General features: G+C 38.6%; 1 protein-coding gene and 1 long non-coding RNA gene across 2 annotated transcripts in view; one reads left to right on the top strand and one right to left on the bottom strand.

Annotated features, from left to right (window-relative positions):
- The window catches only part of LOC148108700 (uncharacterized), an 89772-nt gene that overhangs the window by 29471 nt on the left and 35849 nt on the right, over window positions 1-24452 (bottom strand). The gene's annotated exons all lie outside the window — the stretch shown is intronic.
- On the top strand, window positions 16126-17064 carry LOC123787111 (olfactory receptor 6C4-like). Its single transcript, XM_045789562.2, has one exon. The coding sequence runs from the start codon at window positions 16126-16128 to the stop codon at window positions 17062-17064; it is 939 nt and encodes a 312-aa protein (XP_045645518.2).

Below are 24452 nucleotides of genomic sequence, written 5' to 3'. Positions count from 1 at the left end.
GTAGCATGGACATTTTAACTATGTTAATTCTTCTGATCCATGAGCGTGGAATATCTTTCCATCTTTTTGTGTCTTCTTCAATGTCTTTCAAGAGTGATTTGTAGTTTCTAGAATATAGGTCCTTTACGTCTCCGGTTAAGTTAATTCCAAGGTAACGTATGGTTTTTGGTGCTATTGTAAATGGAATGGATTCCCTAATTTCTCTTTCTTCGGTCTCATTATTCGTGTATAGAAATGCAACTGATTTCTGAGCATTGATTTTGTATCCCGCCACATTACTGAATTGCTCTATAACTTCTAATAGTTTGGGAGTGGATTCTTTTGGGTTTTCCATGTAGAGTATCATGTCATCTGCGAAGAGAGAGAGTTTGACTTCTTCTTTGCCGTTTTGGATACCTTTGATCCCTTTTGTTGCCTGATTGCTGTTGCCAGGACTTCCTGTCTATGTTGAATAATAGTGGCGAGAGTGGGAATCCTTGTCATGTTCCTGATCTTAAGGGAAAGGCTTCCAGCTTTTCCCCATTGAGAATTATATTTGCTGTAGGCTTTTCATAGATGGTTTTTGTGAGATTGAGGAATGTACCCTCTATCCCTACACTCTGAAGGGTTTTAATCAGGAAAGGATGCTGTATTTTGTCAAATGCTTTTTCTGCATCTATTGAGAGAATCATATGATTTTTGGCTTTTTCCTTCTGGATAAAGTCTAAGACACCGATCAATTTGCGAATGTTGAACCACCCTTGCATCCCAGGGATGAATCCCACTTGGTCATGATGAATGATCCTTTTAATGTCTGTTGGATTCTATTAGCGAGGATCTTGTTGAGAATTTTGGCGTCCATATTCATTAGGGAATATTCTTTTGGATAAGTCTTGCCAGTGGTCTGTCAATTTTATTAATTCTTTCAAAGAACCAGCTTCTAGTTCTGTTGATCTGCTCTACTGTGCTCCTGGTTTCTAATTCATTGATCTCTGTCTAATCTTGATCAACTGCTTTCTCGTGCATGGATTAGGCACTTGGAGAGATGGTTCCCCCTTCTTGGAATGCATCTGGATAAGGTGACATTGCCTCTCTGGGGACAAAAGAGCCGGTGGTGCCATTTCCCTCCCCTGCCCCTCAGAACAGGCTCAGAGACACCTGCTGAGGGTGGCTAACTGGGACACTGGCACTTTGCTGCACTTTACCTCTGAACTCCACGTCCCTGTGTTTTGGTGCAACTGCCCTTCTGGGACAAACACGCATCAATTCCAATGTGGCAAGACCTTCCCCCAAGAGAACCAGCATGAGTTCCCACCACACAAGGTCCCTAAACTTTGGAGTTTTAAAACTCAGCCGACCTGCCTGGAATAGACCCCAAGGTGCACCACACTGCCAGGTGGGCAGACAGCCTGGACACTGACAGGGTGAAGGCAGCAATCTAAGAGAAGCCTGGGACACAAAGCAGAGATTTTCTGCTCTTCTGGGAGGGCTTCCTGGACAGCAACAGGAGTGAACTTCCCTTTCCAGGGACTAGGGAGGTGTCTGGCACCATTTTCCTCCACCACACCTTAGCATAAACTAACTTCAGTAAGCAGCACAGAGCCAACATGGGAGACTTAAACTGCTTACACCTGGCCCCACCCCCCTGTGCTCTGAAGGTGCTTCTGAACTAGGGCAAATGTGCCTGAGAGTCAGAGCAACAGCAGGCCTGTCCTCCAGAAGACTGGCACAAAGTCCCCACACACACCACATCTACTGACCATAGAGTTCTGCAAAGCTTCAGCTCTAGTGGAAATAGCATCAGGTCTCTTTTAAAAAGCAAACTAGAGGACACTTAGTTAAATCTGCCACACTCTGGCCAATATCCAAACACCCTCCACTGAAGGCAAAGAAAAACTATCCAGAGGACTAACCTGAGAGAAAGAGCAGCCAAAACACAGCAGCAGACTGCACATAACATACACCAGAGACACTTCCTGAAGCAACAGGCCCTGGACATTATATGACCTCTTCTTCATAAAGCCATTACTCTCAGGAGCAGGAAACATAATAGCCTTTCATAACACACAGAAGACAGAAACCTAGACAAATGACAAGACAGAGGAATTCACCCCCTAAAGAAAGAACAAGAAGATATCACAGCCAGGGATCTAATTGAACAGATACAAGTAATATGCCTGAACCAGAATTTGAAGCAACAATCATAAGGATACTAGTTAGGCTTGAGAAAAGCATAGAGACACTGGGGGTACCTTAATGCAGACATAAAAGAACTAAAAACTAGTCAGAACAAAATGAAAAATGGTGTAGCTGAGATGTGAAACCGACCGGATATAATGACAAGGATGGAAGAAGCAAAGGAACAAATAAGTGATACAGGAGATAGAATTATAGAATATAATGAAGCTAAAAAGAAGAGGGAAAGAAAAATACTAGGTCACCAATGTAGACTTAGGAAACTCAGTGACTCCATAAAGTTTAATAACATTCATATCATAGGAGTCTCAGAAGAAGAGAGGAAGAAGGGAGCAGAAGGTTTATTTGAGCACATTATACCTGAGAACTTCCCTAATTTGGGGAAGGAAACATCCAAAGCCAGGAGGCACAGAGAACTCTCTTCAAAATCAACAAAAACAGGAGGAGTTAAGATGGCGGAGGAGTAGGGGTCCCCTTTATCAGCTGGTCCCCTGAGTCAAGCTGGATAGGTACCAGACCATCCTGAACACCCACAGAATCAGCCTGAGACGTAGGAAGATACATCTGGATCTCTACAAATGAACATCTCCAGCGCTGAGCATTGAGGTATGAAGCGGGGAGCCGTGAATTGATGCACAGATATCAGAAGATAAACGGAAGGGGGAGGGAGCCGCCGCGTTTCGGCACCGGGAAGCGGATGGACCCTCGGACTGGCACCCGCGAGAGAGCAGACTGAGACCCTGAGCCGGGAAACTCGCAAGACCAGTCTGAAAACCAGAGCTCGGGAGTGCACAAACCACACTGAAATGGAGCTCTGGAGCACGCCGGGCAGCTGGCGGCTGGCGGTGTTAGAAACACAAAGGACAGAGACTTACTGGCCCTGGAAGTGAGGGCTGAGACGCTGGCTGTGGGGCACACATCCCCGGACGCTGCAGGGTTTAGCAGCACCAACAGAAACAGAGATAAAGTGGTCAGAACATCAGTGGAGAGTGGTCTGTGATCCCTCTGTTCTGAGACAGAGGCTGGGATTCGGCTACTGCTTCTCTGACTCTCAGAAGAGGCACAGAAACCGCCAGGGAAAGCCACCAGAGAACAAAAGCCTGGAAAGACCAGCTCACAGTGTGCCCATCCCCATCCCCCCTCGCAGGGACAGGGAGACTCTACCCAAACAGGCCTGCCTGAGTATCGGTGTGCCAGGCCCCACCCCGAGAAGGCAGGCTGAAAAATCAAAAGCCCACATCCCTAAGGTCCCTATAAAACAAGTGCACACTGCCTGGGTTAGTGTCAATAATTTGGGCTCTGGACAACCCTGCAACCTCTCCTCATCAGAATGAAAAGAAGGAGAAATCACCCCCAGCAAAGAAAAGACAATGAGTCTGTGGCTTCTGCCACAGAACTAATGGATATGGATATAACCAAATTGTCAGAAATGGAGTTCAGAGTAACAATGGTCAAGATGATGTGTAGACTTGAAAAAAATATTAACGAAAATATTAACGAGAATATAGAATCTCTAAGGGTGGAAATGTGAGCGAATCTGGCAGAAATTAAAAATACTATGAATCAAATGCAGTCAAAACTAGATGATATGACGGCCAAGGTGAATGAGGCAGAAGAACAAATCAGCGAATTGGAGGATGGGTTAGTAGAAGAGAAAGCTAAGACAGAAACTTGGTCCAAAAAAATCCAACCTCAAGAATGTAGGTTACGGGAGATTACTGACTCAATGAAACGTTCCAAAGTCAGAACCATCGGCTTCAACAAAGGGGTGGAGAAAAACAGAGGTCTAGAAGAGATATTTGAACAAATTGTAGCTGAAAACTTCCCTAATTAGCAAAGGAAACAAGCATTTGTGTCCAAGGGGCAGAAAGGATCCCTCCCAAGCTCAACCACGACAAACCTAGGCCACGTCACGTCACTGGGCAATTCGCAAATATTAGATCCAAGGACACAGTATTGAAAGCAGCCAGGGCAAAGAAATTTCTCACATGCCAAGGCAAAGGTATCAGAATTACGTCAGACCTGTCTACACAGACCTGGAATGAGAGAAAGTGTTGGGGGGGGGCATTTTTAAAGCTCTTTCAGAGAAAAACATGCAGCCAAGGATCCTTTATCCAGCAAGGCTGTCATTCAGAATTGATAGAGAGATAAAGACCTTCCAGAATCACCAGACATTGACCAATTTCATAACCACGAAACCAGCTCTACAGGAGATATTAAGGGGGGTTCTATAAAAGTAAAAAGGCCCCAAGAGTGATACAGAACAGAAAGTCACAATCCATAGAAACAAAGACTTTACAGATAACATGGTATCATTAAAATCATATCTCTTGATAATCACTCTCAATGTAAATGGCCTAAATGCTCCCATAAAACACCACAGGGTGGCAGATTGGATAAAAAGCCATGACCCATCCATTTACTGTCTACAAGAGACTCATTCTGAACCTAAAGATACATCCAGACTGAAAGTAAAGGGATGGAATACCATCTTTCATGCCAATGGACCTCAAAAGAAAGGTGGGGTAGCAATTCTCATATCAGACAGATTGGATTTTAAACTAAAGACTATAGTTAGAGATACAGAATGGCACTATATTATTCTTAAGGGATGTATCCAACAAATGGATATGACAATTGTAAATATATATGCCCCCAACAGGGGAGCAGCAAGATACACAAACCAACTCTTAACCAGAATAAAGAGACATATAGATAAAAATACATTAATAGTAGGGGACTTCAACACTCCACTATCAGCAATAGATAGATCACCTAAGCAGAAAATCAACAAAGAAACAAGAGCTTTGAATGCCATACTAGATGACTTGGACCTCATAGATATATATAGAATACTACACCCAGGAACAAAAGAATACTCATTCTATTCTAATGCCCATGGAATATTCTCAAGAATAGACCATGCTCTGGGTCACAAAACAGGTCTCAACCAATACCAAAAGACTGAAATTATTCCCTGCATATTCTCAGACCACAATACAAAACATTGAGATCATACCATGCATATTTTCAGACCACGATGCTATGAAACTTGAAATCAACCACAAGAAAACATTTGGAAAGAACACAAATACATGGAGGTTAAAGAACATCCTACTAAAGAATGAATGGGTCAACCAAGAAATTAAGGAAGAAATTTTAAAATACATGGAAGCAAAAGAATGAAAACACGATGATCCAAAACCTATGGGATGAAGCAAAAGCAGTCCTAAGAGGGAAGTATATAGGAATACAAGCTTACCTCAAGAAGCAGGAAAAATCTCAAATACACAACCTAACCTTACACCTAAAGAAGCTAGAAAAAGAACAGCAAGTGACCTAACGCCAGCAGAAGAAGGGAAATAATAAAGATTAGAACAGAATAAATGATATGGAAACAAACAAAACAATGTAGGACAGATCAATGAAACTAGGAGCTGGTTCTTTGAAAGAATTAATAAAATTGATAAACCCACAGCCAGACCTACCAAAAAGAAAAAAGAAAGGACCCAAACAAATAAAATCACAAATGAGAGAGGAGAGATCACAACCACCACCACAGAAATACAAACAACTATAAGAGAATATTATTTAAAATTATATGCCACCAAGTTTGACAATCTGGAAGAAATGGATAAATTCCTAGAAACATATAAACAACTAAAACTGAAACAGGAAGAAATAGAAAATTTGAACAGACCCATAACCAGCAAAGAAATTGAATCAGTATTCAAAAATTTCCCAAAAAAACAAAAGTCCAGGGTCAGAAGTCTTCCTAAGGGAATTTTATCAAACATCTAAAGAAGAGTTAATACTTGGTCTTCTCAAACTCTTCCAAAAAATAGAAATGGAAGAAAAACTTCCAAACTCAATCTACAAGGCCAGCAACACCCTGATTCCAAAACCAGACAAAGACCACACTAAAAAAAAAGAGATCACAGGCCAAGATCCCTGACAAACATGGAAACAAAAATTCTCAATAAGATACTAGCAAGTCGAATCCAGCAGTACATGAAAAGAATCATGCACCGTGATCAAATGGATTTATTCCTGGGTTGCAAGGGTGGTTCAATATTTGCAAATCAATCAATGTGATACATCACATCAATAAAAGAAAGGACAAAAGTTATATGACCATTTCAATGGATACAGAAAAAACATTGGACAAAGTACAACATCCTTTCATGATAAAACCCTCAACAAAGTAGGTTTAGAGGAAACATACCTCAACATAATAAAGGCCTCAGAGAAAAAAAACACAGGAAACATCATCCTCAATGGGGAAAAACTGAGAACGTTTCCCCTAAGGTCAGGAACAAGACAAGGATGTCCAGTCTCACCACTTTTATTCAACATAGTACTGGAAGTCCTAGCCACAGCATCAGACAGCAAAAAGAATTAAAGGTATCCAAACTGGTAAAGAAGAAGTAAAATTTTCACTGTTTGCAGATGACATATTATATACAGAAAACCCAAAAGATTCCACCAAAAAATTATTAGAATGAATTTAAATGAATGATAAATGAATTTAGTAAATGAATGATAAATGAATTTAGTAAAGTTGCAAGACAAAAATCAATGTACAGAAATCTGTTGCATTTCTATACACCAATAATGAAGCAGCAGAAGGAGAAATTAAGGAATCAATCCCATTTACAAAAGCACCAAAAATAATAATATACCCAGAAATAAACTTAAACAAACCCTAAGAGACCTGGATTCTGAAAACTATAAAACACTGGTGAAAGAAATTGAAGACAACACAAAGAAATGGAAAAACATACCATGCTCATAGATTGGAAGAACAAATGTTGTTAAAATGTCTATACTACCCAAACTAATCTACACATTTAATGAAATCCCTATCAAAATACCCACAGAGTTTCTCACAGAACTAGGACAAACAAAGGTAAAATTTGTATGGAACCACAAAAGACTTTGAATAGCCAAAGTAATCTTGAAAAAGAAGAACACAACTGGATATTCACAATTCTAGACTTCAACTTATATTACAAAGTTATAGTAATCAAAATAATATGGTACTGGCACAAAAATAGACACATAGATCAATAAAACAAAACAGAAAACCCAAAAATAAACTCACAATTATATGGCAAATTAATCTTTGACAACGCAGGAAAGAATACCCGATGGTGGGAGCACATTGGTAGCTCAGTCAGCTGAGCATTTGACTCTTGGCTTCAGCTCAGGTCATGATCTCAGGGTTGTGGGATCCAGCCCCATGTCAGGTTCCATGCTCAGTGTTGAGCCAATTCTCTCCCTCCTCCACTACCCCACCCCCAGTTTGCTCTTTCTGTCTCTAAATGAATAAATAAAATCTTTTTTTAAAAAAAGAATATCCAATGGGGGGGGGGACCATCTCATCAACAAATGACATCGGGAAAACCAGACTGCAACATGCAAAAGAAAGAAACTGGACCACTTTATTACACCATACTTGAAAGTAAATTCAAAATAGGTTAAAGACCTAAATGTGAGACAGGAAACCATTAACATCCTAGAAGAGAACACAGGCAATAATTTCTTTGATATCAGCCATAGCAACATTTTTCTAAATATGTCTCCTGAGGCAAGGGAAACAAAAGTAAAAATAAATTATTGGGACTACATCAAAATAAAAAGCTTCTGCACAAGGGAGAAAACAATCAACAAAATTAAAAGGCAACCTATAGAATAAGATATTGCAAATGACATATCCAACAAAGGGTTAGTACCCAAAATATATAAACAACTTAAAAATTCATCACCCCAAAATAATCCAATTAAAAAATGGGCAGAAGGGGGGCGCCTGGGTGGCTCAGTCATTAAGCGTCTGCCTTCAGCCCAGGGCATGATCCCACGTTCCTGGGATTGAGCCCTGCATTGGGCTCCCTGCTCCACTGGGAGCCTGCTTCTCCCTCTCCCACTCCCCCTGCTTGTGTTCCCTCTCTCACTGGCTGTCTCTCTCTCTGTCTAATAAATAAATAAAATCTTTTTTAAAAAAGATGGGCAGAAGGCATGAACAGACATTTCTCCAAAGAAGACATCCAGATGGCCAACAGGCACATGAAAAGATGCTCAACATCACTCATAATCAAGGAAATGCAAATCAAAACTACAATGAGACATCACCTCACATCTGTCAAAATGGCTAAAATCAACAACATAAGAAACAACTGTTGGTGAAGATGTAAAGAAAAATGTACCCTCTTACACTGTTGGTAGGAATGCAAACTGGTACAACCACTCTGGAAAACAGTATGCAGGTTCCTCAAAAAGTTTAAAGTAGACCTACCCTATGATCCAGTAATCACACTACTGGGTATTTACCCCAAAAATACAAATATACTAATTTGAAGTGATACATGGATTCCTCTGTTTATAACAGCATTATTTACAATAGCCAAATTATGGAAGCAGCCCAAATATCCATCGATAGATGAATGGATAAAGAATAGATAGATAGATAGATAGATAGATAGATAGATAGATATAATGGAATATTATTCAGCCATAAAAAGAATGAAATCTTGCCATTGCAATGACATGGATGGAGCTAGAGAGTATAATGTTATGTGAAATAAGTCAGCCACAAAAAGACAAATACCATATGATTTCACTCATATGTGGAATTTAAGAAACAAAGCAGATGAATGAAGGCAAAAAGAGAGAGATGGAGAAACCAAGAAACAGACTTTTAACTACAGGGGACAAACTGATGGTTGCCAGAGGGGAGGTAGGTAAGGGGATGGGTGAAATAGGTGATGGGGATTAAGAATACACTTATCTTTATGAGCACTGAATAATATATGGACTTGAATCACTATAATGTATACCTGAAGCTAATACAATATTGTATGTTAACTACATTGGAATAAAATAAAATGTAGTAATTTAATATAGTAAAATATTTAGAGATCTATAGTGCATGGATTTGAAAAGGTTTGAGCAGGAGTGTTAGTCAGGAAGTGGAGGAGAGATTTTCAAGACTTTGAGAGGAAATGGAGGAAGGACACAGGGTCTCCAGTCTTCCATAAGAGAATAGTCATCAGGACAAAAAGACCGATGGGAAGGAAAAGGGACTAATGGGGAAAATGCTAATCTCTTTCTTCATATCTCATGTTACTTGACCAATGTGAAGATTGCCACAGCAACAGAAAGGAGAGGCCCCAAATGCTACTACTATCTTGCCCTTGAGGAGACATAACAATGTTCTGAACATCAAGCAAATAATTAAGGTATATTGTCTAGAGTCATATTTAAATATAATAAAGGTATCTTTAGCATTATGCCCAGAATGTTGTAACACTGCTCAAAAAAATGTTGTTTTAAAAAAAAAAAAGTTGTTTCCTATTTCCTGATATTAATCATTATCATTGCTGCAGTTTCCACATGGCTTTTGTACTACACAGACAGTCTCCTGTTAACTTCCTCAGAGTCCCTTTGGATTTCTTCCCTAACACCTTATTAAAAGTTCAATTCCAGAGTTCTCAACAAAATAGGGTTCATTAGTATGCTCTGAATGTTGGCCTCCTGGGATCTTTGGTTTCTTTCCTCAACTGATCACCCTGAGGTCTCTTCAAATTAGGGCATTTAAAATACACTTCAGTCTGGTATAAAACCACAAGCAGCACATACTCAGCCTCAAACAAGTCAGAAAAAGGGAAACAAGACTTTGAAGGAGGATGCTTTTTAATATCACTACTTAAGTATGCTTAATTTAAATAAATCACATCTCAAGGGTATGAGGTCAGGGTGCAGTTTAAATTATTGTGGAATGAAGAAGTGGCAAATGACAGCTAAGCTGATATAGATCAGGATGAGTATGATTTTAACTATCAAATTTTCATAAGTTTGGGAACTTTTGTGAACAATTGGGTCAATAAGTAGTGATGAGAAAGCAAACAAGATCAGTTTTATGCCACCATTCATCCACATCAGACTTCTAATTGTGATTCATCCCATGGACATGGATGGGTAATATCCCGCAGAACTTGCCCTGAGAGTTAAGTGTAAGTATATTCTCAGTTTATAATTATTCCTGTTTGTGCTTATGGAGCATGAAATCATGTAACTTTTCCCATTCGATAGGTTGCCTTTTCATTTTATTGATGGTTTTGACCTAGAGAATATCATGCTTAGTGAAATAAGTCAGAGAGACAAAGACAAATATCTCATGATTTCACTTGTATGTGAAAACAAACAAACAGAAACAGACTCATAAATAGAGAACAAACTGGTGGTTGCCAGAGGGGAGGAGGAGTGGTAGGATGGGTGAAATAGGTGAAGAGGATTAAAAGGTACAAACTCCCAGTTATAAAATAAGTCATGGGGTTGAAGGGTATAGCATATGAAATACAACCGATAATGTTGACATAACGTCGTATGGTGACAGATGGTTAACTACACTTACTGTGTTGAGCACTGGGTAAGGTGTAGAATTGTCGGTTTACTATGTTGTATATGAAACTAATATAACATTGTATGTCAACTATACTTCAGTTTAAGAAAGTAGCACACAGCATTTATACAATCTAGACAAGTATAAAATAAAAGAAGATAGCTCCCCATATGTCCCTCACTTCCCCCTCTAACTCCATAAATTCACAATTTATTGTCCCATATCTATGAGACTACGCACATAAAAATAGTTTTATATAAGATATAGAGATATAAAAATATGTCTTTTTTTACCCAATGGGATCATAAAATACACTATAGTTCAGCAGCATGCTTTGTTCACATAGCAGTATACCACATATATCTTTCCAAGTGAGTTCATGTAAATCTTTCCCATTCATTTTTTTAAGTTTTTATTTAAATTCCAGTTAGTTAAAAAATAATAATAAATTAAATAAATAAATAAATTCCAGTTAGTTAATGTACAGTGTTTCCTATTCATTTTTATTGGCTTGTTGCATTTTGTAGTTTGGATGTGCCAAAATTGTTTTGTCATTTTCCTACTGATGGAATTTTAAATTGTTTCCAGCTTTTTACAAGTACAAACAATGCTACAATGATTTGTAAAATTATCGAAGCAGATTTATTGCAGAATTTATATGGAATGTAAATGTGATTTTTTTATGATAACAAAGCTATTCATCAAAGACCAAAAATTAATGCCAGGAAGTGCAAGAGCCTGGACACGCAGATCATTGGATGATATGACCTCATTTCACACATCTTCAAGATTAGGATATTCTTGGACACAACAGCAAAGATGGCTCTCTGGTGTTCCAGATAGGCATACGGCATTAAGGATCCCAGGGGCTTAAGATTTCTTTATTTCAGGAAACTTAGAAGATCAGAATGACATTAAGACACCCACAGGATTCTAGACATTTAAGGCTTTTCCTGGGAAAATCACTGACCTTTCTGAAAAAGAATATTATGACCAAGTAATCTGATAGCCCTTTTCCTGCGTCTGTGTTGGAGCTATACTGTGTCCCAAGAAAAGTGACTCAGCCTGTCCAGGAGGCTGAGAGAGATGGGATAGGGGAGTCCAGATGCATGAACACTTCTCCCTAAGAGTCAGTGGTAAGAATATAAAGCGGTTCCTGAAAGCCCCTCCTGAAATCATTCAATGTCTGAATTTTCTCTTTCCATCAGTGACAGATAGCTCAGTATCCTGAAAACAAAGCATGAGGGAGTTCTGTGCCCAAACAAACTTTACACACATTAGGTCATTTCAAAATTCAATTACAAATTACAAATAGAAGAAATACAAATTTTTATTATTTGGTGGTGGAAAGCACCAACTATGAACAAGGAAAATCTCAAAATACAATCTTGCTGATAGAGGCCTGGGTCTCAGCTCAAAATCCCAGCAGAACTAGGTAATATTTATGGCTTACTGACCATTCATTAGCAGAAGAGAGAAGGGAAATGGTAAAATCAATTTATGTATTCAAGCAACTTTATCCTAAACTGGCTCTGGAAAGTTCCTGTTAGTTACCAGACAAAAAAAAAAAAAAAAAAAAACAAGAAAAAATACACAATTTATACAGTAAATTGCCAAAGATAAAAGGATGAATGGAGAGCAAACTAAAAGGGGAAAAGAGAAAAAAGAGCACTATCTTTTTTTCATTTATTTAACAGCTATGTATTTTGATCATATTGTATGTTTTTGCCATGGTTATTGGGGAATAAAAAATACCAAAAAAGAGGAATAATATATTCATGATGAACCCAGCATAAACCAACACTACAGTCATTCAATAAGTGTTGGTTCTTCTGTCCTTCCCCTGCTCTTAAGGAATTTTATCTGTTTTTGGAAAGACGATATATACACGTGAAACAGAAAACACTTAATGTCTGAATAAAATGCATCATTTATGTTAATTCTTATCTAGAATCAAGCATCTCTCTGCATTTATGCTGTGTCACAGATATTCAGGTATTCATTGTGATGTAAAAATTACACGCAGAGTACAGCCACTGTGGAAAACAGTACAGTGATTCCTCAAAAAACTAGAAATAGAATTACCATATGATCTAGAAAGATAGGCTGCTGGCTATATATTCAAGAGAATTGAAAGCAAGGCCTCTTTTTTTTTTTTTTGAAAGCGGAATCTTGAAGATGTATTTGCACACTCATGTTTATGGCAGCATAATTTACAATCATCAAAACAGAAGCAACCCAAACATCCATCAACAGATGAATGGGTAAACAAAATGTGATATGTATATACAATGGAATATTATTCAGCCTTAAAAAGGGAGGAAATGCCTTGAGAATACAATGCTAAGCAAAATAAAACAGTCACAAAAAGACAAATAATGTATGATTTTACTTATATGAGCTAACTAAAGTAGTCAGATTCGTAAAAACAGAACACAGAATAGTGCTTGCCAGGGGCAGGAGGGAAGGGGGGAAGGGGAGTTGTTTATTGGGTACAGAGTTTCGGTTTTACAAGATAAGAAGTTCTGGAGATCTGTTGCACACCAAAGTGAATATGCTTAGCACTTACTGAACGTAAAAGTGGTTAAGATGGTAACTTTTATGTTCCATGTTTTTTACCACAACTTTTTATAATTCCACAAAGTGTCTCCAAATGCTAATTACACTCTGTACAGGTTGTCTTACTCAGATAATAGTGCTTAGCAACTGGACTCAATTTACTGATTTTCTGTCTCCACTTGCACAAGGAGATCTGCTGGAAGTGGAAGAAGAGATAAACTCTCATTTCTATATGTCCTGGCTACAGAAACGGAGAAAGACTCTAGTAGCTCGAGCTACATGTTTGTCAGGGTCAATGTATGGACTATCTTCCAATTAAAAGTTTGCCTGAAAATACTAAAAATTTCCTTTGGGATGTATATGGCTAAATATACAGGAAATTAAATTTAGATCAATGGTCTATAAACAGAACTTGCTCAACTAGCCCTGACAGAAAACTCGGGAGTGACAAAACTGTCAGTTTTCATAAAATAATATGTTAAAAATAAGAATTAACATAATGATGTATTCTATTCAGGAATTAACCATTTTCTATTTTATGTGTATATGGCATCTTTCCAAAAATAGACTGTAAGTTCCTTAACAGCAGGGGAAGAGCAAGAGAACCAACACTTATTGAATGACTTTCAAGAGTTACTGTTTTTCAAAAGTAAATTTCTTGACATTTAACCAAAAAATCCTATCGAGGAATGTGGAAATTTAAATAGGTTTTGTCACAGTGAAAAATGATGCTGAGATATAGTTTAACATATTAAGTTTAATTTGAAGGGAATATGTCCAAAAGGTAATGTTTTAGGGAGAGTTAAAAACATGGGCCTGAAAGTGAAATAAGAATTCAGGCCTAAGAATACTGATTTGAGAAGCATCACGAGATAGGTGTATGACAGGATTGTTTCACTCATTTAGAAACTAATGCTGGCAACTTCTGAAAAATGTGTTTAGGAGAAAGGACAGCCAGAGTAAGAGACACATCATGAGAGTTTGAAGAAAAGAGGAAAAATTAGAAAAGAGCCATTGGTTAAAGGAAGAAATTAAGAAAACATTAGAAGGAAAAAACCAAAGACGATGTAAAAATAAAATATACAGAAATTTTTTAAAGAATACGCAATTACTGTTTAATAAGTATGTTAAAAAAATTAAAAAGTGGGTCTGGTCCACGTGTATTTTAGAATATAAGAATTTACTGGCTGTGTGTGCTTAGCTAACTCACTAAAACTTTCCCAGCCTCAGTTTCACCATCACCACTATCTTCATAGTATCATTAATGTACATTATCTCATCTGTAAGAATGAGATAATAGTTGTAATCACTCTGTCCCTGGATGCGGGTGGAAAATCAGCACAACCTGGTAGTTCAGTGTGCAGACTATGGATCAGGCAGCACTGGGTTAGAGTTCTGGCTCCACAATACACCAGCTGTGGAATTTGGAACAATTTATCAACTGCTCCAAACTTCAGTTTCCTCATCTGCAAAATGGAGATAGTAATGGTACCTATCTCAAAGGGTTGTTATGGGAATCAAATAAAATAATGACAAGGCTTGGCACCTATTAAGTCCTCAATTGATAACAACTATTATTTTTAGAAGGGCGAGGGGCAGATCAAGAGGGAGAGAGAGAGAATCTTAAGCAGGCTCGATGCCCAGATGGGAGCCCAAGGCAGGGCTTGATCTCACAACCCTGAGATCATGACCTGAGCCAAAGTCAACAGTCAGACCCTCAACCGACGGAGCGACCCAGGCCCCCGATGCCAGTTATTATTTATTATTATCATAGTTATAACCAAGTAAAACAATGTACATTAAATGCTTTTTAAGGTAGAAGGTGGTAAAATAAAAATATTTGTGACTTGTTTGCATTTTCAAGAGTCAGAAAAAAACTGACCTCTGACACAAGAAGAGTCATCTACTCTCTGGATCAGAGGTATTGGAAGATGAGTACAGGGACAGAAATGTCTTGAGAAAAGAAAGGTAGATGTGGAGGTTTGTGCCAGAGGAAATTTTGCAAATTAATAAAAAACTGTAAGTGTGTTATCTGCTGGAAATGGCTTTGAGAATTTGAGAACTGTAGAGAAGGTTAAATAAAACCTGGCTTAAAATTTAAATTTAACATAAATTTTATTATAGTAGCTATGTAACTATTCAGAACCGTGTTCTTCACCTATAAACAAAAACTAATTACTCAGCTTCTCAAAGTATGGTGTAGATAGTGCCCTAAGCAAACAAGTTTTTGATTAGAAACTCCTAAATGAGTTTTGCAACTTTTTATTTCAGTTCTTTTTGTCTAGACAGAGTAAATTTACATGCTTATTAATACACATGGATATGAAAAAGAAATGATAGCAGATATCTTCTTGGAGAGATGTCATCTGTTCCACTGCTAAAACCATCTAAGGAAACTTGAGGCTTGAAGGAAAGCAGACACTGGCACTAAAGATTTAGAGACTGATGATGCTAGTTACAGTGATCCACAAATTCAGTATATTGAAGGGAACTTGACGGCATCCTTAGTTACTGCAGTTACAATGGTAGTGCTGATTCCCTCCTAAAGGCTCCTCAATTGTGAGCTAACACAGCCTTTCTTCTCACTCTGAGACCAAGAAAGGGATGGAAATGAGGCATCACTGCCAAATTACCAGATATAATGCAAGATCCAAAGTAGACTCAATGTTCAAAGTGAAACTAAAAATAGAAAATGGAGAAAATGATACCTGAGGCATTGGTTTATAAGGTAGGCTAGGAAAGTACAGAAAGAGCCTGAAATGGAGCCACAGAGAAAATTCTCCTACATGAGAATTAAAAAAAAATAATTCTTGTGAAGAGCCAAACTCTGTCCAATAGAAAATCTAATTTGAGTCAAATTGACAGAAAAGAGGCATTTGAACCAATTCAACAGAAAAGGCTTAGCTTCTCCTAAATGTTCCTGAGCTCCTCCTTTCATTCTCATCACTGACTTCTTTCCTTTGTACCTTTATAGGCAGCAAAGGTTAGCAATGAAAAACCAAACCTTTCTGACAGAATTCATTCTGCTGGGACTAACAGATACCCCAGAGGTCAAACCTGTAATCTTTATATTTCTCCTCCTCACCTACATATTCAGCATCATTGGAAACCTGACAATCATCTCCCTTACACTACTGGACTCCCACCTCCAGACTCCCATGTATTTCTTCCTCCGGAATTTCTCCTTCTTAGAAATTTCCTTTACGACCACTTTTACTCCCAGGCTGCTGTTCAGCATCACAACTGGCAACAAGACCATCAGCTTTGCTGGCTGCTTGACTCAGTACTTCTTTGCCATCTTCTTCGGAGCCACGGAGTTTTACCTTCTGGCCGCCATGTCCTATGACCGCTACGTGGCCATCTGCAGACCCCTGCATTACCTGACCATCATGAGCAGCAGAGTCTGCACCCAGCTGGTCCTCTGCTCTTGGTTGGCTGGATTTCTAATCATCGTATACCCAATCATCCTGACCACTCAGCTGGATTTCTGTGCCTCCAACGTGCTGAATCATTATTATTGTGACTATGGACCCCTCCTAGAAATATCTTGCTCAGACACAAGACTCCTGGAGCGGCTTGAATTTATCTTAGCAGTTGTGACTTTGGTGGTCACTCTGGTACTGGTGATTCTCTCCTACACAAACATCATCTGGACCATCCTCAAGATCCCCTCTGCTCAGCAAAGGATAAAGGCCTTTTCCACATGTTCTTCCCACATGAGTGTCATCTTCCTCTCTTATGGCAGCTGCATCTTCATGTACATAAAACCCTCAGCAAAAGAAGGAGTTACCTTCAATAAGGGAGTGGCTGTGCTCAATACCTCAGTTGCCCCTTTATTGAACCCATTTATTTACACTCTAAGGAATAAACAAGTAAAACAAGCTTTCAAGGATGTCACCAGAAAAATAGTGCATCTTTATTCATTTTAATGGCCTCAAAATCAATGGAAAATCTGAATGAAATTCATGAAGTTACTCCAACTGATAACTTGAGCTTCTGATACCTCTTTTAAAGTAATTGCTCACATCAATGGATTGTGAGTATGTATCAAAATTTAGTTTCAGGGGCGCCTGGGTGGCGCAGTCGTTAAGCGTCTGCCTTCAGCTCAGGGCGTGATCCCAGCGTTCTGGGATCGAGCCCCTCATCAGGCTTCTCCACTAGGAGCCTGCTTCTTCCTCTCCCACTCCCCCTGCTTGTGTTCCCTCTCTCGCTGTCTCTCTCCCTGTTAAATAAATAAATAAATAAAATCTTTTTAAAAAAATTTTTTTGTTTCAAATTTGCAAGCAAGACAAAGATATTCAAAGACCTTTTTTCTGGCACATATCTTTCAATAAAGGGGAAAACTAGGGAAAAAATATCCTTAGAGTACCTACAAAAAAGAAATATCTGATTAAAAGTTACTTTATCCTAAATCTGGTGATCAGCTGAATGATTAAGTTCATTTTCCCACGAGAAGCTCTTAGTCTTACCAATAACTGTCAAAAAGTTGTAGGTACATTTTCTCAGAAATTCCTAGGTACTTCCCAGAAAATAGAATTCATGAGGTCATACACAAAAACAGATTCTACTTCAGGTGATCTTTCTCAGGTTTTCCAATTTGTTTTCTCAGGTTTCTACCTCTGATAGCTCTTAAAGATTGTCTCTTTCTGGCATCTCCTACAGAAAATATTTCCTACTCTAAAGGACAGCATGGAATCTCATGATTGTTCAAAAGGACATTTCTGACTTTCATTTGAGAGCTGTAATCAGAATGAAAACTATTACCAAGGAATCTTTGGACTCCATTTAAAGGAAAAATCAGGTGAAGAGATATCTTTGGCCATGTTAACACTGATCAAAGTCTGTAGAAGCTGGAGTGTGGCAAAGCGTGCCTGACTTTTAGAGAATACATTTGTAGATGAAATTGAGGGGTTTAGAAGAGTTACAGATGCTACATAGGGAGGCCTTAGGATGCTGTGGTCTATTAACTATCTGCACAACTTCCTGCAGTTCGAATCCCTTGGTCACCCTTCTGACTTTGTCAATCCTTGTGGTAAATGCTTCAGGCACTCAAGTGGAGCCACCTGGCCTCTACTCCTTCAGGTCCCATCATACCCATGAAAATTAACAAGCCCAGCTCTGTGACCATCTGTCCCACCATCATCTCTGATTAATGATGTGATATTCCTCTCAGTAGCACATTCCTTATCTCCCTGGTGAATATGTCCCATTGCCCCTCCTGTAGAACAAATCTTCTAGTGAATCTAATGCTCTTACATCATTCCACTATGCCCACCTCCCTCAGCCATTTTATTCCTTCCATTACCATCTTTCAGGGCAAGTCAGGTGTTTCCACATCACTCAGTGTTGGACAACACTTTTTCAGGCTCCAAGAGCCACCCTAGCAGTAAAATTAGGTCCTTGCTAGGATGTTAAGCCCCACATCCTAAGGATGTCAATAAATTCTTTCTCAGCCAGTATTACATTCTGGGACCCTGATCAAAATCCAGTCTCGGGAACACATTTCTGACTTCTGCCAGTACAAGCTAGCCAATTCTTTCAATTTTTCTAGTGCATAAATTCTTCCCTCCTTTATCAAGCCCAGCATGTCTCAGCTGGATAACACTAGGTTTAACCCTAGTTATCAGCATGGCATCCAGGAGCAAAACTGGGGACAGTTACTGAGGGAAGCATCTGGTGCCTTGTAGGAGAGAGGGGCCTCAAAAGCATCTTCCAGCTAGCTCTTGGTAGGGAAGGGTGGGCCACCTCTGCAAATCCAAAGTGTTCATAGCAAGCTACAAAGTCAAAATCTTCAGAAGGATTCATACAGATGTGCCCTTTCCATGTTTCCAGTATCCATGTTTTCCCCATCAGGGTCTTGAGCTTCATAACTTATCTACCTTGGATAAGCATTCAAATGCTCTGGAGTTCTATACTTCTAACAAGTAGATCAACATACCACTCAGCCATGTCTGTCCTTCAGCTACAGGAGATGAGGGCCTCTTTGTAACCTACAACATAGGTAGACCCTCTGGCTCTCATAAATAACCATTAACTGCTTGTTAACATCCCTTAACTCTCATTATCCCTCATCAAGACATCAAAACAACTTGGCAATAGCCAATCAACTCTACCATCTTTGTAGGCATTTATTCTCCTATATTTTTCAAATGCCTGCATCATCACATCTGCCACTGCATTCCCCTCCTCTGAGACATTTTTCCAAATCAAAATCAGTGAATTTAGCAACTGAACCACCACTACACACAAGAGAATACCAGCCCACAACTGAAGGATTTTGAAGATTACGGTGCACTGAAATTATTGATAGCAACAACAAAAGTTAAATTCAGCTCAACTCCTAACTAGGTTGAATAAATCTACCATTAGCCTTAAAGAAAAAAATGCATACCCATTTCTGTGCGTAAGTACTATTTATCTCAGTCTCTACTATTTGTCTACATGTGATGTCCAACATGCAATCAAAAATTACAATACACACAAAAAAGCAAGAAGAAACCCATTATCAAAACAAAATTTTGAAACTAACTCAGAAATGACACAGATGTTAGAATTACCAGGCAGGGACTATAAAATAATTGTGATTATTCTGTTAAAAGGTTTAATGAACAAGGTGGACAACAACATTCATGAACAGTTGGGAAACTAAAGTTTGTTTTTGTTTTTAGCATAATGGAATGCTAAAACTAGAATACACATTAACAAAGATAAAGAATTCTGTAATGGGTTCATAAGCCTACCAGACACAGTTTAAGAATCAGTGAAAGTGAAGAAAAGTCAACAGAAATTATCCAAATTAAGTCCAAGTAAAAAAAAGTGTGTGGGAAAAAGTAGGCCATTTCAGAGCAATGGGACAATATCAAACACTCAAAAATATGTGCAATAGAAATCTCAGAAGAAAAGAGCAAATTGGGGAGAAAGAAATATCTGAGGTGATGTCAGATAATTTTCCAATCATAATGAAAGAAAACAAACAACAGATCCCAAAAATTCAGAGATCCCATTGCAGACTATCAGGATAAATAACAGACACAAAAAACACACCCTTAGATGCATCACAGTCAAACTGCTAAAAACCAAAAATAAAGAGAATATGATGAAATCATTCAGAGAGAAAAAAAACTAAAACATAAAAGAAAAACATGAGAATTTCAGGAGATTTCTCAAAAGAGTACAATGTTAAATGAAATAAGTCAGTCACAGTAAGACAAATACCATATGATTTCACTCATCTGTAGGATATAAGAAACAAAGCAAATGAACAAAGGAAAAATAGAGGGAGAAAGAGAAACCAAGAAACAGACTCAACTACAGAGAACAAACTGATGATTACCACAGGAGAGGTGGATAGTTGGATGGCTGAAATAGGTGATGGGGATTAAAGAGTACAGTTATCAAGGTAAGCACTGAGTAATGTGTAGAATTGTTGAATCAGTTCATCATACACCTAAAATTAATATAACATTATATGTTAATTACACTGGAATTAAAATTAAAAGCTTAATAAATAAAAAGAAAAAACGCACATTCTCAAGAGCCCAACAACTAACTATTAAAGAAATAGAAAATATGATTAAAATCTTTCTCACAAAGAAAACACCTGGTTCATTGTCTCCACTGGTGTTTTCTACCAGAAATTTAAAGAATAAATCATACCAATTTTCCATTAATTCTTCGAGAAAATTAGAAAAGAAGTACTTCCCAGCTCATTGGAGACCCACCTTACCCTGATACCAAAACCAAACACATACATTTCCAAAAACTTCACACCAATATCCTTCACAAATGTAGATGCTAAAGTCCTGAATAAAATTTATCAAGCCTAATCAAGCAATATATTAAAAATGATAATATATTAGGACCACTGGCCAGAAATATGACTGGTTTCAAAATATCTGTCAATGCATATGTCAATGCATACACTCCTTTAGGTGTATACATTAAATGTGTGTAGTTTTTTTTCATTTTTAATTCCAGTTAGTTAACATACACTATAATATTAGTTTCCGGTGTACAATATAATGATTCAACACTTCCAAACAACACCAGGTGCACATACAAGTACACTCCTTAATCCCCATCACCTATTTAAACCATCCCTGCACTCACCTCCCCTCTGATAACCAGTTATCAGTTATCTCTCTATAGTTAAGAATCCATTTCTTGGCTTGCCTCTCTCTCTTCTTTTTCCCTTTGGTGGTTTGTTTTGTTTCTTAAATTCCACATACGAATGAAATCGTACAGTATTTGTCTTTCTCTGACTGACTTATTTTGCTTAGCATAATACTCTCTAGCTCCATCCATGTCATTGCAAATGGCAGAACATAGCCATTCTTTTTATGGCTGAGTAATATTCCATTATAAATATATACCACATCTTCTTTATCCATTCATTGACTGATGGTGACTTAGGCCTTTCTATAATTTGGCTATTGTAGCTAATGCTGCTATAAACATCAGGTGCATGTATCCCTTTGAATTAGTATTTTTGTATTCTTTAGGTAACTACCTAGTAGTGCAATTTCAGGATAATACGGCAGTTCTATTTTTAACTTTTTCAGAACCTATATACTGTTTTTCAGAGTGGCTGTACCAGTTTGCATTCCCACCAACAGGGTAAGAGGGTTCCCCTTTCTCCAACCTCAAGAACACTTGATGCTTCTTGTGTTGCTAATTTTAGTCATTCTGACAGGAGTGAGGCGATATCTCATTGTAGTCTCAATTTGCATTTCTCTGATGACAAGTGATGTTGAGCATCTTTTCATGTGTCTATTGGCCATCTGGATGTCTTTGAAAAAATGTCTATTCACGTCTTTTGCCCATTTGTTAATTGAATTATTTGGGGTTTGGGTGTTGCGTTTTATAAGTTCTCTACTTACTTTGGATACTAACCCTTTCTAAGCTTTGTCACTGGCAAGGATCTTCTCCCATTCCATAGGTTGCCTTTTAGTTTTGCTGATTGTTCCTTCACTGTGCAGGAGCTTTTATTTTGATGAAGTCCCAATAGTTTATTTTTGCTTTTATTTCCCTTGCTTCAGGAGACATATCTAGAAAGGTGCTACAGCTGACATCAAAGAAGTGACTGCCTGTGTTCTCTTCTTTTTATGGTTTCAGATCTTATATTTAGGTCTTTAATCCATTTTGCATTTATTTTTGTGTATTGAGTAATAAAGTGGTCCAGGTTCTTTCTTTTGCATGTTGTTATCCACTTTTCCCAACACCATTTATTGAAAAGATGCCTAAATTATATAGGACAGTGGGCTTGGCTGGGATAGAGCCACTGTGCTGCTCCTGGAGAGAGGACAAGAAAACAACCTGGGGGCAGACAGCATGGAAACAGTGACCTGAAGAGTGCCGGGGGCACACAGTGGAGAGATTATTCATACTTCTTGGAAGAAGTCCCTGAGAAGCAGCATTCATGGAGACACCTCTCTGGGAACAAAGCAGCTGGCCAGCACAATTTCTCTCCCCCAGCCCTTAGCATAAACACAGAGCCACCTCAGGAAGCAGCACATTACCTACAATAGCTACCTAACTTGCTTACACCAAGCCCCTGTACTCCAGTGGAACTTCCCTTCTCAGTCAAGCTTGCCTCAGTCCCAGGACAATAGGCCCCACACCTAGAAGACCAGCACAAACCCCTGCCCACACCAAGAGGTTTATTAGGGCCTCAGTTCGGGTGGAGGTGGTGACAGGTCTCATTTCACAAGCAGACCAGAGCACACCTAGTTAAAACTTGCCACATTCAGGCCAGAGACTAAACACTGCCAACAGCATGGAAGAAGTGCCTCTGCAGATGACTGGCCTGAAGGATAGAGCAGACAGAATGCCACAGCAGACTTCAGGCTGCACACACAGGAGACACCCCTTGAAGCACAAGGCCCAGGGCATTACATGACCTCTCCTTCATAAAGCCATTACTTTCAGTAGCAGGAGACATAACTGGCTTTTCTAACACAGAGAAGACGACGGAGACTTAGACAAAATGCCAAGACAGAAGAATTTATCCAAGGCCACACCCAGGGATCTCAGCAAAACAGATATAAGCAACATGCCTAATGAAGAATTTAAAACAACAATCCTAAGGATACTCACTGGGCTTCAGAAGAGAAAAGAAGACATCAGTGAGAGCTGCACCCCAGAGATAAAGGGTTAAAAAAGAATCAATCAGAGATGAAGACTGCAATAAATGAGTTTGGAAACAGGCTTGATGCAATGTACATCAGGCTGGAAGCAGCAGATGAATGAATTAATTACCTAGAAGACAAAATAATGGAAAATAGGGGCGCCTGGGTAGCGCAGTCATTAAGCATCTGCCTTCAGCTCAGGGCGTGATCCCGGTGTTCTGGGATTGAGTCCCACATTGGGCTCCTCTGCTGGGAGCCTGCTTCTTCCTCTCCCACTCCCCTGCTGTGTTCCCTCTCTCGCTGGCTGTATCTCCATCACATAAATAAATAAAATCTTTAAAAAATAATAATAACGGAAAATAATGAAGCTGAACAAAAGAGAAAAAGAAGAATTCTGCAAAACAAATATAGACTTAGGGAACTCAGTGACTCCATCAAACATAACAACATTCATATTATAGGAGTCCCAGGAAAAGAAGAAAGAGAAAAGGGGACAGAACATTTATGTGAAAAACTAATAACAAAAAAATCCCTAATCTGAGGAAGGAAACAGACATCCAGATCCAGGAGGCACAGAGAAGTCTCATCCAAAATCAACAAAAGCAGGCCAACACCAAGACACATTGTAATTACATTTGCAAAATATAGTGATAAAGAAAAAATATTAATAGCAACAAGACAAAAGAAGTCATTAACTTGCAAGGGAAAACACAGAAGGCTAGCTACAGATTTCTCAAAACAAACACAGCAAGCCAGAAAGGACTGGCATAATATATTTAAAGTGCTAAATGGAAAAAAATCTACACCAAGAATACTCTATCCAACAAGACTATCATTCAGAATAGAATAAATAAAAACTAAAGGATTTCTTGACAACTAAACCAGCCCTGCAAGAAATGTTAAAAGAGACTTTTTGAGTGGAAAGGAGAGACCAAAAATGACAATATAAAGGAAGGAAACATAAAAACAGTAAAAATCAGTCAAGGAACTCATACCAAAAACAAGGACAAAAAATATAACAACATATACCTAAAACATGGGGAGGAGAGGAGAAAAGAATGCATTCAGGGGCACCTGGCTGGTTTAGTTGGTAGATCATGCAACTCTTCCTCTTGGGGTCATGAGTTCAAGACCCACATTGGGCACGGAACATACTCAAAAAAAAAAAAAAATGAGTTCAAACCTGATCA

Source organism: Ursus americanus, chromosome 17 (assembly GCF_024610735.1).
Source record: "Ursus americanus isolate L20-20 chromosome 17, mUrsAme1.1.p, whole genome shotgun sequence".
NCBI classification, from domain to species: Eukaryota; Metazoa; Chordata; class Mammalia; order Carnivora; family Ursidae; genus Ursus; species Ursus americanus.
The sequence above is the reverse complement of the archived record's forward strand: the minus strand, read 5'-3'. Positions and strand labels throughout refer to the sequence as shown.

Coding starts and splice junctions, on each gene's coding strand:
- LOC123787111 (XM_045789562.2), top strand. CDS start 16,126: ATGAAAAACCAAACCTTTCTGACAGAATTCATTCTGCTGGGACTAACA.